Here is a 17,276-nt window from a genome sequence, read left to right as displayed (position 1 = left end):
CCAGGACAGGCTCCAAAGCCACAGAGAAACCCTGTCTCGAAAAACAAAACAAAACAAAAAAACAAAAACAAAAAGAAAATACAGTGGGTACCCCAAGGGGACACGCTCTACTGAAGGTCATGGTGAAGACTGTCTAGCTGTTTCTATTTTTCTCTTAGCTTAGATGGATCTAGAGTGCCCTGGGGTAGGAGCTGTAGTTCCTGCATAAGCCAAGCGAATGTTGTCACTAGAATGAAAGCCTACCTCAGAATGAACTGTAGCTCTTACAGTAAGAGCCTTCATCCTCTTTTGCCCGTTATCACTTCTCAAACTCCCTAGAACACCTACCATAAAGCCCCAGAAGAGACCCTGGGCATGGAGGGCAGAACTGAGTGAAGAGTGGGGGCAACAAACCTTAAACTCAGGCTCCTTCCGTGCAAGGCGCTTGAGCTCCCGGCTGAGCTGAAAGGCAGCCAGCATGGCATCCTCACTGGCCAGTGAGAGGTGAGCCCGGCTTGCAATGCCACGGTAGGTGTTGATTCGGGACAATGAGAACTTTAACAGGTCGTATCGGCGGGCATTGCTGCACTCAAGACAGGCGCAGGAAACCGGGTGGGGCCGCGCGATAGTGTGGCCCTGGTCCATGAGCAGCTGGGCAATCTCATACAGGTCCTTCTGGCAGGCCAATGTGAGTGGGGTCACACCAGGCGCAAAGCGGGAGCCGTCGATCGACGAGTCAAAGAAAGCTAGTGAGAAAGACTTGGTGTCTACCTTTCGACCCTTCTCCCGGTCCAGCCGAGCTAGTAGGCGACGCACCACCGCTGGCTGGTTTGTGTCCACTGCCACTAGCAGGGCTTCGTGGACCTGCCGGAAGTCAAACTTGATGTTGGCGAGCAGCACATCGGTGATGGCCTCATGGCCCAGGCGGATGGCCAGGTTGAGGGCTTCCCTCCAGGAGCGGTCCTCGGACTCTTCCACATTCCGCAGAGGCCCGCCTGGCCCAGCACCCGAGGCGTCGGCGCCGGCCTCCAGCAGCTGCTGCACGAGACCCAGCTGCCCCTCCTGGATGGCACCCAGCAGTGTGGGTGGGAACCTGAGCTTTTTGTTCACAATCTCAGTCCAGGTGGGCTGTGGCTGGGTGGCAGAGGGGAGAGGAGAGTGCTCTTGAGTTCCCAAACCCCTTAGTTTGGAGGCTTTCCTCACCTACCTTCTGGCCTCTACCCCTCTGGAGTCAGCTGTTATGACTCCCTTGTTACCCACACAGTTTATTTTGTAGAAAAGGAAAGGGCTGGCCTTACTAGCTCACTTCTACCCTCATAAAAATCCTACATACTAGGGCCCAGTGTAAGTTCCCTGGAGAGGTGACTTAAAGCAGGTGGTCAGGGCCACCCTAGAAGCCTAACTCACACACGAGCACAGAGAACCCGGCAAGAATCTAGTCTCCATACTGTTGATTCATCTCTGAAACCCACACAGAGGGTCTCTAAGCCGGGCTCCTCACAGGCCCCTAATGTGCTCCCCTCCATCAACCGCTCTCTTTGCCTCATTGCTCTTTTCTTTGGGCCCAGGGTCAGGGCCATGGGGGTCTCCCATCTACATGGTGGTATCTACTACTTGTCCAGCAGCTAGGCTGTCCCTGAATCCCCATGGGCAGTGAGTCGTGGGACCAGGATGGGGAGGGGAGGGCAGCAAGCGTCTCTTACCGAAAGGGGATCCATGGCTGCAGCTGCCCCGAAGGCTTGAACTCCCCGTCTGCCTCTCCCTTGACTCTCCCAGAATCCTCTCTCAGCCCCACTCAGAGCCCCACCCTGAGCCCTCCCTTTTCCAGGACCAGCTGCTGTCTCTCTGCCCTGCACCCCAGGGACAGGAGAGCTGGTGTTAGTGACAGAGGATGACGTCTCTCGGGAAAGGGGAAGAGTGGATAACTTTTCAAAGCAGAATTTGGACTATCACAGGTCCAGGACCTCGGAGACACTGCAGCCCAATTATCTCACTGAACAGCTGAGAATGGGATTTGTGCAAGCCTCACAGCCAAGCCTAGATCCATCTGTTCCTTAGAAGCAATCTCTGGTCCCTTCGACAGTCCTCTGGGCAGCAGGAGCGCTCTCCCTGGTACTGAATGCCCACTTCAGACCCACAGTAAGTACAGTGCAGTAACAGAGCAGTCACGTGGAAAGACACCCATGAAGGACACAGAAGGTCAAGGTCTTCATGCTCAAAACTCACTCATCTACCCAGAACATCATGGGACTTTATTATTTCCAGGCCACATTCTCCTTCTAAGCCTCAGTTTTGCTTTCAGGAAAATGGGTGTGAAGATAAGTACCATTCACCGAGGGAAACACTCCAGCTGGTGTTCTAAGGCCTTGGAGAGATCACCAATTCCACCAAAGAAGTTCCAAGGCGACACTGTCCTTATGAGAACTGGGTACCATAGTGACAAAGCCTTGACAACTGGGAATGGGGAGCAAGCTGGGTCCAGCTGTGTCCTCAGGCAGGCAGAGTTCTAGGTAATAGGTGAAGGGAGGGGAACCGACTCTTAGCCACAAGAGACCTATTCCCTAGGTTCCAGCATAACAGGTCAACAGAACTCCATGGCTCAGGCTGGAAAAACCTCCCCACATAAGCTGGCATGTTCTTCTATTTCTCCTGCTAAGAACTGTAAACCGCAAATAGGGCACTGGCCCCAGGAAGACGGTGGGGAACTCTCTGGGGAGGACATGCACAGCACCGATGTCGAGGAGGACGAGGAGGGAGAGGCTGGCTGGGGTGGGGAGCTCTCTCCACAAGTGGCGGCATGTAAGGGAAGAGTCTCGATGCTGAAGGAGCCTACGGAGGGGAGAAAGAGATAAACCCTGAGAAGCGGAGGGAGTGTCTGCTGCCACTGGGTATTGCTCACGTGGGGAACCTCCCAGGGCTGAGTACTTCAAAACTGAGAGACATGATCCGGCAGACTATGTTAGTACCTAGGTGCCGGGGATATGGATGCCCTTACAAAATGTGGAGTCTACTGGAAAAGGCCAGTCAGGAGCACAAAGAACACTGCCACTAGGCCTGGACAAAACAAAACTGTGTTTGGTGTGTGCACCATGTGTACAGATGGAAGCCAAAGGGTGGCATTGCATATCTTCTTGCTTCTCCATCTTATTTTTTGAGACAGGGTCTCCTGTTGTACCCAGAATGCACTAGTTATCTAGAGGGACTGACCAGTGAGTCCCGGGCCTCAGTCTGTCTCTGCACCTCCAGCCTGTGCTTATGGACATGGGCTGCACACCCAGCTTTTAAGTGGGTGCCAGGAACACAAACTCAGGTCCTCACCTGCCTGCAGACTCTACTAAACATTCTGCCGGCACCCACACTCTTCCTATCTTCCTAAATGAACTCCTGGTCTCCACACCTCCACAGTAATCGACGTGGCTCACCTGTACAAATGGGACACTGTCCGGTGGCCTGGACACCATTGTGGTTTCCGGTCTGAGGTCGGTGCTGTCTTTGCCTTGCTCTTACTGCCCCCTTCCGATTTGGCTGAGAACTTGAGTTGGACAATGATCTGTGGGAAAGAACAGTTAAGGCCAGTTATCTGGGAGAGAACACAAAGGCTCCAGACCAGAAGCTGAAGAAGAGAGTGGGAACGGTAACTCCGTTGGAGTCCTTGTTTTTCCACTGGATATGACAGACAAGAGGAAGGCAATTAACTTTTGAGCATGTGATGACAGGGTTCTATCACTATCCTCAGTTTTTAAAAATTAATTAATTTTCAGAAAGGGTCTTACTATGTAGGCCTGCATGGCCTAGAACTTGCTATGTAGAGCAGGCTTTCCCAGAACTCACAAAGATCCGCCTATTTCTGCCTTCTGATTCCTGGGATTAAAGGCACATTCTATCATGCCTGACCATTTTTTAATTTTAAAGTTGAGATATTATACATATACCATAAAATTATCCTTTGGAGGTATGGGTTAGGCTGCTTCTGAGCCGAGTAAGCACAGCTACTCCCAGAGCAATTTTAGCAGGCACTCCCCACCCTGCTGTTCCCCCCACACCAGCAAGCACTAACTTCAGGCTGGACTGAAACTTGCTGTATATCCCAGTAGTCCTAGTAGTCAAACATGCAGTCTTCCTGCCCTGGTCTCGTGGGCGCTAGGATACAGGCCTCAGACAGATTTACATTTTGATTGATGAAGTGTACATGGCTCCTCATGCTGGTTCACTGCAGGGCCAGTTTCTGCCTCCTCCAAGTCTGATGGCACGTGGACAAGGACCTCTCTCCTTATCAAACCCGGGCTGCCCAGGCCTACTGAAGCGAGCGTGAGGAAGGCTCCGGAGAGCACGGAGCTCTGGAGGTGATGGCTGCCTGCCTACCTTCGGTCCTGCAATTTCTGCCTCTTCCTTTTGCCCACACCGTTCGTCCTGCTTTGCTCTTCCGCTCTGGGCTCTGCATTAGAAATGCTCATTAGTTATTTCTCTCCATACCAGACATGGTGGAACAGGCCCGTAATCCCAGCACTTAGGAAGTTGAGGCTGGGGGACAGCAAGTTCAAGGCCAATTTGGGATGAATAATGAGATCTTTTTGTTTATTTGGTTTTTTAAGACAGGGTTTCTCTGTATAGCCCTGGCTATCCTGGAACTTGCTCTGTAGACCAGGCTGGCCTTGAACTCACAGAGATCCGCCTGCCTCTGCCTCTCGAGTGCTGGGATGAAATGCGTGCGCTACCACAGTCCGGTGAGACATCTTTTTTTTTAAAAACAAAAATCAAAACAAATATTCTCGCTATTTACAAAAGGCTTCCACAGTTTAAGTTTTCTTTTGAGATATTCTTTCTAGCTTCTTTGCCTGCTTAAGTTTTTCTCATTCAAATCTGAGAGGAAATGTTCCTTCCTATAAGGATTCTCTGATTGAATCTTGTCACCCTACCATCTATTCTTTCAATGTATTTATTACAGTTTAGCTTTAGACTTCCTTGTGTGACACAGACAGACATCTCTTCATTAAGATACGAGCATTGCTATCTTGACCGTACATGGCTAGCACATACAGACACCCAATAAATCCGTATCAAATGAACAGTAACAAGAGCCAACAGTCACCTCTTATTCAGAATCTCAGAAACTCCTGCTACAGCACTGAATGTCTGTCAAGTGCTCACGTCATCTCAGTGCCTTATCAATAGCAGACATCCCCAAATGCCTGCTTCTTTCCCGCCTCCTCATCCTTATGGTCTGTGAAATGACCCTGTCACCTACCACTGCCTGTTTGTATTGGGGCCTCTGAGTGTGGGTGGTGTCTAGAGCAAATCACAGTGTCTGTGAATAGGTTGCAAAAAGCCATGATTTCACTAGGATGTGGTGGCACATGCCTTGAATCCCAGCACTTGGGAGGCAGAGGCAGGGGGATTTCTGTGAGTTAGTTGCCAGCTATGAGTTATGAGAAGAGACCTTGTCTCAAGTAAAAGAAAAACCCAAACCCTCTGACTTGTAGCTGACATGCTCTCCTTCCCTTTTGTCTGCCACTGCTGAAGCAAGCTGCCACTCTGGGAGACACTGCCCCACCAGCCTCTCAATGAGCTGGAACAGCACCCTTTCCAGGGGAGCCCCGAGACGACTGCAGCTGTTCCTTTTCTCTTCTGAGGCAGGGTCTCTTGTTACTCAGGCTGGCCGGGCGTGCTCCACGGAACTGAGAACGACCTTGACCTTCACCAATGATTCTCTGCCTCCTCTTGCTCTCCTGATGGGACTGCGGCACTCACAGCAGAACACTGGTACTCTAAGGCATTACTGGGTTTAACTCTTTTCCTATAAACACGAGGAGCAGATTCCTGATTCCTAGACCACGCTCTTCCAATTGTTATCTAAGGCTGAACTTCTCTTCCCCTTCCCCTGAAGCCCGAACGCCACCCCAGCACAGCACGGCAGCCAGCGAGGAAACACTGTGTCGGCACAGTAAGGAGAAGGTCCGGAGCCTCACCTGCACTCTCTGGATGGCTGGGACCTCGTTCCCCACGGCTGTGCTTTGGGCTTACCACACTGGCTGCAGGTGCCTTCTGGGCAGCAGAAAGCAGCATGCGGGCTGCCCGGCCCGGAGGCCCTGGCTGCAACTGTCTCAGCAGACCCTTGAGCTCTGGGGTGTCCTCAGGGCTCCTGCAGAGAAACAGCACTGTGTTCCACTCAGAACCACTGAAGATGGTGGTTCATCAGAGACCATGGGCTGGGGCTCTGTCCCCATGAGCTGTGTGGTCTCTACCTTACAGGAGAAATATCAACAGCAGGTACGTACGAGTGGAGCTCTGGGAAGAACGTCCTTCGGATAGAAGGATTAGTCAGCCAGGGCCTAGGGTCAGACTCCAGCGCATCAGAAGAGCTCTGAGGAGAAAATGGAGAAGTAAATACCTAGATCCACCAGCAGAGGACACTGCCGCCTAGGAACACAACATGATTGTAGCTGCAGTAACTTTTACAGGACATATCTGCTGGGGTAGCAATCTCTGATGCTGCACTTTGTCTGCTAAGGGTTTTGTCACAATAAGAAGAACTCTGGGAAGAGAAGAATCTACACAATTGGGTAAAACAGACCTACAGAGCCGGCAGGGTGGTGCCCGCCTTTAATTCCAGCACTTGGGAGGCAGAGGCAGGCGGATCTCTGTGAGTTTGAGGCCAGCCTGGTCTACAGAATGAGTTCCAGAACTGGCTTCAAAGCTAGTGAGAAACCCTGTCTCGAAAAACAAAACAAAACAACAACAACAAAAAAAAAACAAACAAAACAAACAAAAAATAGACCTATGGGGACTAATGGAACGTGCAAACCTTTGAGTTTGTTTCTTGTAAACTTTTAAAATATGTATCTATATCATACTTTAAATTTTTTTGTTTTTATTTTTTTTTGCTTTTGGTTTTTCAAGACAGGGTTTCTCTGTGTATCAGCCTTAGCTATCCTGGAACCAGGTCTTGTAGAACAGGCTTGCCTTGAACTCACAGAGATCCACCCTCCTCTACTTCTTATAACAGAGCTCGGTATTATAACATAAAGACACAGAAGGCTTTGCAAGGCAGGGGCTACAAGGGAGCCTGGGGCTTTCAAGGGCTGAAAGTGATAGCTCTCCCCAAAGCTGGACGTGACACACGAGGTTAGGGTGAGATTCAAACAGAATTTCAACACAGCCAAGAGCCGGTTCAACAGTTCCGTGCAGACTGTGTTCGGGGCTTACTTACATCTCTGCCAGGGAGAAAAAGAAAAGAGAGGAGCTTATTCCACAAGTCCAAAGGAGACTCTAATTCCCCAAACTCCAAAGGCAGTTCAGATATTCAGACATGGCTCAACCTGGACTACAGGAGGATTTCTGCAGTTAGATAAAAGCCAGCACTCCTCAGGAACTTAGGAAGCCAGCTCCCCTCAACCAAGAAGTGAATTCCCTCATGACTGGCAGAAGGGACAAATGGTGCTTCCTTGGGAACATCTCACAGCCCATGCTAGCCACAGCCTTTCTCACCTTCGCTCTACCCTAAACTCGCTCTAGCTTAACCCCCCCATTCTCCTTTTAACCCTACTATCTTTGTTATGTGAGCGCCTCTAGCTGCTCTCTCTTGTATCCACAGTAAAAACCTCCTGATAACCATGGAGAGTAGTGTCATTAGTTTAGACATGGAATCTTGGATCCTCCATGTTTACTTTTCTTCAATCAAGCATCAAGTTCTAAGTAGGAATTAAAAATACTAAATCCTCGCTCCACCATTGAACATACCCGGTTCAGCCCAGAGCCTCCGGGGGCTAAGGGATCAATCACAGGTTCAGCGGACGGGTCCACAGGGGAACGCACCCGGAGGAAGGCCAGGCCAAAGGACTGCCGGCGTGTGAAAGGCTGGGAGCAGGTCAGTCGAAGCCGATCCCATGATTCTCCTGAGGCTGGAGCCAGGAAATCATCTCAAGGAGAAAAAGGAGACAAAGGAGGGGTTGCAGAGATGGCTCAGGAGTTAAGAGCTCTTGTTATTCCTGAGAGAACCTGAGTTCCATTTCCAGCAGCCACTCAGGGGGTTTACAACTGCCTGTAACTCCAGCTCCAGGGCAATCTCGTACTCTCTTGTGGCTCCCTCATGTACCAGATCTCACGCATCCATACACATACCCTCCCACATATACATGAATAAAAAATAAAAATAAATATTTAAAAAGAAGAGAGAGCTGGCACGGGAAGTGCATGGTGGTGATCTCAGCACTTGTGGGGTAGAGGCAAGCAAAGGAGTTCAAGGCTAACCTTGGTTGCAAAGCAAGTTTTAGGTCTAGAGATAGGAAGACAGAGAGGGTTGTGTGTGCGTGTGTGCTCTCTTGAGCATGCTCGTTCACACTTGCACAGGACTGGGCAACAGAGAAGAAAATGTGTTGCATTAACCGTTATCAGTCAGGAGGCAGGAAGGGAGAAAGTCCAAAACTGAAGAAAAGGAAGATAGACAAGGCTAAGGCTACACAGGCGGTGACGTGGAGGTTACCAGTCCTGTCCCCTCAGGCTCTGAGAGCAGAGAAAGGCCTGCCAGGCAGCCAAGGTGGGGCCCTTTCAGCAGTTACTTCCTGGCCTTCTAATCACTCCTCCATCTCCTCCCTCACACTGCCCCCTCCCACCTACGCAGCCATTCCCAGTACTGAAGCCACGCCCACCACCTTTACACCTCTGACCCTGTCACCATCCAGTCAGTGTATCATCCTCTATACTGCACACAGCGCTTCCAAAATCTCACCCTTTCATTACAATGAGAGAAACACCTCCAATTTAAACACAGAAAAACAGGGCTGGAGAGATGGCTCAGCGGTTAAGAGCACTGATTGCTCTTCCAGAGGACCCGGGTTCGATTCCCAGCACCCACATGGCAGCTCACAACTGTCTGAAAATGCAGTTCCATGAGATCTGACACCTTCACACCAACAAACATAATAAAGTTAAATAAATAAATAAATAAAAGTTTAAAAAAAAAAAAAAGAAAGAAAAAAAAATAAACACAGAAAAACAGATCGCAATTCCCTAGCATCCAGGAATCATGACTTAATCACCTGTTACAGTGCTCACTGGGTAGGACCCTCACCCCTTATTCTCAAAGGGGCGAGAAGAAATTTCCTAGCAGAATGTTTTCCCAGGAAGATAGTGGCCTTCCCCTCTCCCACCTGGGAGATTCCGAGCACAAGATCACTTAGCTCAGCCCAGCCAGCCACCTGGTACAGGCTGATAAAGATGGCCTAACTCAGAAACAGTGGCCTTGCTCTAAGAACAAGGAAAAAGCTGACTTAGCAGAATGGGAGGGAGCAAAAGTCCTTGCACCCGTGCCAAAGCATCTTCAAAGATTCTCTTTGAGGTTATGCCTTTAAAAGCTTACCCCACAGAGGAGATACAACTCCTCTCTCTACCTCACTACAACGGGGATGGAGATGAGTTCCAAACATGTTTGTATTATGCTGATTAAACCTTGCTTATTACAGTCTGGACCTCTCTGGTGGTCTCTCTCTGGGGGTCGTAATCTGGGCACAACAACTGAACATAGATTCACATAAGCAGAATTCATGAAACATTATATATATATTTTTTTGTTTGTTTGTTTGTTTGTTTTTTGTTTTTCGAGACAGGGTTTCCCTGTGGCTTTGGAGCCTGTCCTGGAACTAGCTCTGTAGACCAGGCTGGTCTCGAACTCACAGAGATCCGCCTGCCTCTGCCTCCCAGAGTGCTGGGATTAAAGGCGTGCGCCACCATCGCCCGGCCCGAAACATTATATATTATATAATTATAGCCAACATATAGCTTTTTACCATAAACAAAAATTTATTCTATACTTTTTTCTTTTTGTGGTGTTAGGGATTAAATAAAATAAGGATCAAAAAAACAAAAACATAGCAGTCCCTGGTGTGGTAGCATATATACCCGCAGTTCCGGCACCGGAGTGCTAAGGCAGTAAGTCTTTAAGGCTAGCCTGGGCTGCCCCGAATTCCCAGCAGGCAAAACTCACAAGCAAGCACTAGCTTACTGTGTTCTAGCACATGGAGTTAGGCAAAGGCTTCCTTCCATGGTCCACACCCAGCAGCCCTTAGAGCCACCTCTGTACCGCATCTGTCCTCGGAAAGCCCGCACAGCTGCCCTCTGTACCCGCTCTGAACATCCGGACTCCAGAGCGGTTCTTCTCCTCCTTTGACTCAGCGGGGGACATCAGCATGGTTGCAGGGAGAAGGGTGACGAAAGGTCTGTCTGGAGGCCAGGAAGAACGGCCCACGTCAATCTGTAGGAAAGCACAGCCACAGTTACCTGGGGACAGAGCGGAAAGAAGGATAACGATGAGAGAATGGCCATACATGACAACACAGGGTGGAATCAGAAGACAGAAAGTTCTGGCAACACTGGGTCACTCAGGGAGCTGCCAACTGGAATGCAATGAGACCCCAGTCCATTAAAAGATGGTAAAGGTTCACCATGGCCACCACAGCCTGAAACCTGTCCTGGAAATCACCGTTAATGAACCCAACGTCTTTCTGTCCTGAGAAAGCAGACAGTAGTCCCTACCCTAACTGTTCCTTTTTCTTTTTTAATTTTTTTTCTTTCTTTCTTTTTATCTTTTGGTTTTTCAAGATAGGGTTTCTCTGTAGCTTTGAAGCCTGTCTTGGAACTAGCTCTTGTAGACCAGGCTGGCCTCGAACTCGTAGAGATCCACCTGCTTCTGCCTCCCAAACACTGGGACTAAAGGTGTGTGCTATCACACCTGGTTAGTCTAGAAAATTCTAAGGCCATTTCTTTGTTTGTTTGTCTTTGAGACAGAGTCTTACTGTAGCCTTAGATGGCCTGGAGTTTCAATTATGTAGACCAGGTTGGTCTCCAACTCAAGAAATCTGCCTGCTTCAGTCTCCTGAATGCTGGGGTTAAAGGGCTGTGGCATTATGCCCGGCATCTAAAATCTCCTGTGCACAGTGGGCTCAACAGCATCCTCCTGACACTGACCTTTAGAGGCGATAAGGATTCTATTTGTTAGTATCGATTGATTACTATGCCGGTGCCCTAAGGTTTTACCCAGAGCAGAGCGCCCAGCACAGTTCTAGAAGCACCCACACTGCATTTTCTTTAGGTTATGGGCACACGAATGCAAGCTCCCCGTGTATAGAGTAAGAGAAAAACTTCAGCTGCTGTTCCTCAGGGGCTGGCCACCTTGTCTTTTATTGTATTTCATGAGCATGGGTGTTTTGCCTGCACCCATGTCTGTGTATCACGTGTGTGCCTGACACCCTCAGAGGCCAGAAGAGGAGTCAGATCCCCTGGCACTGAAGTTAGAGATGTTTGTTAGTCACCATGTGGGTGCTGGGAATTGAACCTGTTTCCTCTGGAAGAGCAGTTGGTGCTCTTAACCACTGAGCCATCTCTCCAGCAGCCCCAGGGCTTCTCTGTGTAGCCCTGGCTGTCCTGGAACATGCTCTGCAGACAAGGCTGGCTTTAAGCTCACCTGCCCCCACCTCCCAAGTACTATAATTAAAGGTATGCACCACCACCACGCTACAGCAAATCTTACAGAGGCCTTTCTTTGTTTCTTGAGACAAGGTTTCTATGTAACAGTCCTGGCTGTCCTGGAATTTGCTTTGTATACCAGGTTGACCTCAAACTCATAGAGATTCTCCTGCCTCTTGAGTGCTGAGATTAAGGGTGTGCGCCACCACCAATAGGCTGCAGGCATTTATAAAGTTGGGGTTCCCTCCTCTCAGATGTCTCCAGCTCGGGTCATATGCAGACATCAGTGATCTCTTTACCTCCCACGCTGGCATTACAGGGAGTGAGCTACCATAACTGGCTTTTGTGTGTGTGAGTAGACGCCAGAGGACAGCTTTAAGCAGGAGCCCTCACCTTTCTACCTTGTTTGAGGCAGGTTGCCTGTTGCTCCCTGCTGTGTTAGACACACTTGTTTACCCATGAACTTTTCTGCTTCCCACCTCACCACAGGAGCACTGAAGCACAAATGTGGACTATCCCACCTGGTTCTCATGTGGATTCTGAGAATTCAAACTCAGATCCTTACACTCGAATGGCAGCTGCCTTCCCACTGGGACCTGTCCCTAGTCTATGCCTGGCTTTAAATGTGGGTTCCGGGGATCAAACTCAAGTCCTCATGTACTAGGCAAGGTCTTTACCAACTGAGCTAGAACCTCTGCTCTACGTTGTATTCTGTATGGATGAAGACCCGAGAGTTCTCCAACACCAAACCTTCTCCAAGGGCAAACACCACATTTCCCCTTCACACCTAGGCAGGGCTTACTCCAGAAGGCTTCTCCGTCCAAATGAACTGAGCCATTTGAGGGGAATGGTTAGTCACGTCATGCCTGTGCTTTCCCTCAAAAGCCCTGAAAACTGACTCACCGACATCGATGTAACTTATGGGCACCACCCTCTCCAGCTGAAGCTCTGCCCTCAGTTGTCCACTCTTGTCCTGAGGACAGCTGAGCCAAGGTCCCTTGTGACTGTCTGGGTTCAGCAAGTTCTCCACAGGATACTTGGGATCCTACATGAGAGAGGATGAGAAGAATTAGGAGTGTTTCTGAGCTCCCAAGGGAAGAAAGGCCACCTTGGAACACGGACATCTACAGTCCCTTCTGCTGAGGCTCCTCCACATGAGAGAAAGGCACCCCGGGCATCATGCAACTCAGCCTGACTCTCACGCAGTAGACACCACTTCTACCTAACTTAGCATTAGGAGTACCTCCTAAGGATTCTTGACTTGTTACTATTTCTTCTGCTTAGTTAATAGATAAATAAAGTTTGTGGGTTTCAAAACTCACCTAAAAAACTAAACAAAGCAGAATTCCAAATTTCTAAAACTGGAGCTTTTATACACTACACAACATTAAATAGTTCTTTATTCATAAGACCTTTACACAAACCTTTGCTTTTTTTCTCTTTTTATTCTTCTCTCATATATTACATCACGACCACTGTTTCCCTTCCTTCCCCTCGATCCAGTCCTCCAATGATGGAGGAGGGTCGTCTTTCTATCTGTTGTTTCATTGGTTAATTAATAAAAAAAAACTGCTTGGCCTTTGATAGGACAAAAAATTAAATAGGTAAAAAGAACCAAAAAACAAAATACTGGGAAAAAAAAAAAAAGCCGAATCAGGCAGTTGCCATGATTCTCCCACTCCAGACAGACACAGGTTAAGATCTTTCCTGGTAAGCCAGCTCATGGTGCTACAACTGTTTCCCTTTGAAAAAGGACAGGCCTCCCAGGGATATCAACCAACCATGCATATCAAATCACAATAAGACGAGGCACATCCTGTCATATTAAGTCTGGACCAGGCACTCCAGGAGAAAAAGGGTCCCAAAGGCAGTCAGAAGAGCCTGTGACAGCCCCCACTCCCACTCTTAGGGGCCCCACAAGAGCACAGCTACCCACCCAAATCATACATGCAGAAGGCTAGGTCAGACCCATATTGGTTCCCTGACTGCTGCTTCAGTCTCCACACATTTATTTAGCTTTTTAAAGGTTTATTTATTTCAATGTTCTGTCTGCATGTTTGACTGCACACCAGAAGAGGGCATCAGATGCCATCATAGGTGGTTACGAGCCACAGGTGGTTGCTGGGAACTGAACTCAGTACCTCTGGAAGTGCAATGTTCTAACCTCTGAGCCATCTCTCCAGCCCCCACACACATGTATTTACCCCCAATATAATCCTATGAAATAAGTCTTTGTTTATTTAGTCCAGGCTAGACCCAAACACAAATCCTCCTGAGGGCTGGAGCTGTAGATGAGAGTGTCACTGCAGCCAACAAGAGCTTGTAGTCCTAATTTACAACCGATGCTTACACAGAAGTGATTACTCAAAGTCATCGACAGTGACGTTGAGATTTAACAAATTCCAGGTTCCCAGGCAGAGGCAGGCGGATCTCTGGGAGTTCAAGACCAGCCTGGTCTACAAGAGCTAGTTCCAGGACAGGCTCCAAAGCTACAGAGAAACCCTGTCTCGAAAAACAAAACAAAACAAAAACAAAACAACAACAACAAAAAATTCCAAGTTCACTAATGCAAATCCTTTTTGGTTGAGCAGCTTTGAGCAAAGAAATAACTTTCTTCCTCTAGTTCTAAGCTTCTTTATAAGCAAAAGAGAAAACCATATTCATGGTTTTTGTTTTTCAGAAATAGGATCTCAAGGATGACCTTCTGACTCTGCCTCCCAAGTGCTGGGAGTATAAGCAGGCACCTATGCACATACATATCCCCACTTTTTAAAATGTATATGGGTGTTTTTGCCTGCATGTGCCCACAGCAGCCTGGAAAGGGTGTCAGATCCCCTGGAGCTAGAGTTACAGTTGTGTCATGTGGGTGCTGGGAACTAAAGCAGGGTCCTTTGGGAAACCAGCAACCATTCAGAACCATTGAGCCACCTCTCTAATCCCAATTGCACCCAGCTTTGACTCATGGTTTTTCATGTGTTGTCTTGTTTTGTTTCAGTAATAAAATCCTTCTTTAAGCTGCAATTTCACATGTGTGTGAATATTTTTCTCATAAAATAAAAGTAATGCTCTAATTAAAATATGGGTTGGGGAGGGAGGCTAAAGACTTTCTTTCCTTTTTTTCGAGACAGGGTTTCTCTGTGATTTTGGAGCCTGTCCTGGAACTAGCTCTTGTAGACCAGGCTGGTCTCGAACTCACAGTGATCCGCCTGCCTCTGCAAGGGCTGGGATTAAAGGCGTGCACCACCACCACCCGGCTTCTTTCTTTCCTTTTTGAGACAGGGTTTCTCTGTTGTAGCTTTGGTGCCTACCCTGAAACTAGCTCTAGTAAACCAGTCTGGCCTTGAACTTCTAGAGAGCCCTCTGCCTTTGCCTCCCAAGTACTGGGATTAAAGGTGTGAATCACCACCGTCTGGCTCTAAAGACATACTTTCATCCTTCTTCTCAGCTTCTAGAGCAGTCTTATAGAGACCATGATGTTAGAAGACTGCTGTGTTTTCTGAGATTCTCTGACAAAACATGGATAGTGGATATATGAGGCACTCATTCGGATGAGCAGGTGACTTCAGTCTGAAGCCAATTTGGGGCACAGTGAGTTCAAGGTCAGCCAGAGCTACATTGCAAGACCTTCCCTCAAACAAAACAAAACAAAACAAAACAAAAACAACCCACCACAACAACATACCCACAAAGGCAAACAGTACTCGAACAAAGGGCTTGAGGCCAGCCTGAGTTCTAGGCCAGTCAGGGATAGTGAGACTTGGGAAAGAAAGAAAGAAAGAAAAAAGAAAGAAAGAAAGAAGGAAGGAAGGAAGGAAGGAAGGAAGGAAGGAAGGAAGAAGGAAGGAAGGAAAGAAAAAAGGAAGAGGAAGAGGACAACTGTGACAGCCCAAGCTTATGTCCAGGTGAGGAAGGCTAAGAGAATTTTTACTTTATTTCAAGGGTTAATATAGTAGTTCCTAAGCACCATCTAAGGGGGCTCTCTGAAATGTGTGCAGATTAAAAAAATAATTTGTTTACTTTTATTTTATGAGTATGAATGTTTTTCCAGAATGCATATATGTGCACCAGTACATATCTGTTGGATTCCCTGGACTGGGGTTAAGGATGGTTGTGAGTCACCACATGGGTGTGGAGAGGCTTCTCACTATCACAATCTCCGCCAAGTACTACTACATGTTCCCATTAGGGCCTGGGAACTATACCCGACCAATGATGCTGCTGTAAAACAGACCTAGCCACCCAAATGTCACCCCTCAAAAAGATCAGTGTAGTGAGAGGAAAGAGGGGTCAATGGATGGTGACTGAACGTGCCTGAGAAGAAAATGAGACGACGTGGCTGATTTTCACAGGAGCCATCTGAGGTCACCAGTTTCCTCAAGTACAAGCCAAATATGCTTCCTCCCAGGATATCTTCTGTCCCCACAGTACCACTGCCTAGGTTTTGCTTTTGGGAGAACAAGAATCCTCACTTTATTCCTGGAGAAAAAAAAAAGAACAAAAGTAGCATAAGTTACCCATTCTTATTTCTTTGAAAGCAAGAATTATTTACAGAAGTAGGCTTGTTTCTTAGGGCCACCACAGGCCTGTAGGAAGCAAATATGAATCATCTAGATACCCATCCCCTACAACCCCACAATTGCAAGACAGCCTCAAGGAAACAAAGCAGCAAACTAAAAAAATTAAAAAGTTATTATAGTAACGCTGGACTTAAAACAGGTAAGCTCCCAAGAACATGAACGGTGCCTTAAATCGTTTACCTGTATGTCCCTAGGAGACTGGGACACAATGAGGACGGGCAACAAACGTACAGCTAAATACATTATATAGTTCTGCGGTCTGTTCAGTCAATCTTCCTAAATTAGCTTTCATTCCTCCAAGCTAGGTGTGGAGTCCCCTGCGTATGAACCTAGCACTTGGAAGGCTAAGGCAAGAGGACACAAGTTTAAAGCCAGTCTGCGCCACATAGCAGGTTCAAGGCTAGCTTGGGGGTGCATAGCCAGACCCTGATTCAGAAAAGAGTATCCTTGGGTCAGTGAGATGGATCAACCATTGTTTTTATTTTTCTTTTTTCTGAGATAGGGTTTCTTTGTGTAGCCCTGTCTGTCTGGGAACTAACTCTGTAGAACAGACTGGCCTCGAACTCACAGAGATCCTCCTGGGTGCTGGGATTAAAGGTGTGCGCCACCTTGCCCGGCAGCTCATAAACTTTTTATGAGTACACACAGATGTATGTACTCCTGAGGCCAGCGGTCAGCACCAGGTGTCCGCTACCGTTCTCCACTTTACTGTTTGAAACACTTAATCTAGCTCAAAGACTGGCTAGGTGGGCTTGCCAACAAGTCCCCAGGGTCCTCCTGTCTCTATTTCCCAGCGTTGAAATCACAAGCACCAGTTTCTGGCTTGCCTGGAACTTGCTATGTAGACCAGGCTCCTGATTTCGTGGTTTTGGGGAATCTGAACTCAGGTCAGAATACACAACAAATTACTCAATGAGCCGTTTCTCTAGACTGAAAATGATTTCGTGGGTTTGGGGAATCTGAACTCAGGTCAGAATGCACAACAAATTACTCAATGAGCCGTTTCTCTAGACTGAAAATGTAGTTTTTATTTAGTTAGTTTTCTGAGACACAGTTTCTCTGTGTAGCAGCCTTGGTTGTCCTGGAACTTGCTTTGTAAACCAGGCTTGCCCAAAACTCACAGAGCGATGCCTGCCTCTGTCTATCTAGTGCTGGAATTAAAGGCGTGTGTCACCAATTCTGGCCAAGGCTGGAAATCTGAATATATGCAAAAATAGACAGAGAACTAACTCTTATGTGTCCATCATTCATAGTCAACAATCC

At 48.0% G+C, this 17,276-nt stretch overlaps 1 protein-coding gene across 4 annotated transcripts in view; it reads right to left on the bottom strand.

Moving 5' to 3' along the window:
* The window catches only part of Xndc1n (XRCC1 N-terminal domain containing 1, N-terminal like), a 33,505-nt gene that overhangs the window by 13,935 nt on the left and 2,294 nt on the right, over positions 1-17,276 (bottom strand). For 2 of the 4 annotated variants that reach the window (XM_075971665.1, XM_075971664.1), the window contains exons 2-10: positions 15,748-15,912; positions 12,340-12,481; positions 10,096-10,251; positions 7,717-7,895; positions 6,255-6,340; positions 5,946-6,118; positions 4,342-4,414; positions 3,402-3,529; positions 1,098-2,808 (exon numbers count right to left, since the gene is read on the bottom strand). In XM_075971665.1, the coding sequence (XP_075827780.1) occupies positions 2,579-2,808; positions 3,402-3,529; positions 4,342-4,414; positions 5,946-6,118; positions 6,255-6,340; positions 7,717-7,895; positions 10,096-10,251; positions 12,340-12,481; positions 15,748-15,792 (1,212 nt within the window). In that variant the 5' untranslated portion in view covers positions 15,793-15,912 and the 3' untranslated portion in view covers positions 1,098-2,578. Of the gene's footprint in view, positions 1-393; positions 2,809-3,401; positions 3,530-4,341; positions 4,415-5,945; positions 6,119-6,254; positions 6,341-7,716; positions 7,896-10,095; positions 10,252-12,339; positions 12,482-15,747; positions 15,913-17,276 lie in introns of those variants that run through there. The other 2 variants (XM_075971666.1, XM_075971667.1) reach the window with 2 other exon arrangements.

This window comes from Microtus pennsylvanicus, chromosome 5, assembly GCF_037038515.1.
Source record: "Microtus pennsylvanicus isolate mMicPen1 chromosome 5, mMicPen1.hap1, whole genome shotgun sequence".
Lineage (NCBI taxonomy): Eukaryota > Metazoa > Chordata > Mammalia > Rodentia > Cricetidae > Microtus > Microtus pennsylvanicus.
Note: the sequence above shows the minus strand (reverse complement) of the source record. Positions and strands in the feature narration are given on the sequence as shown.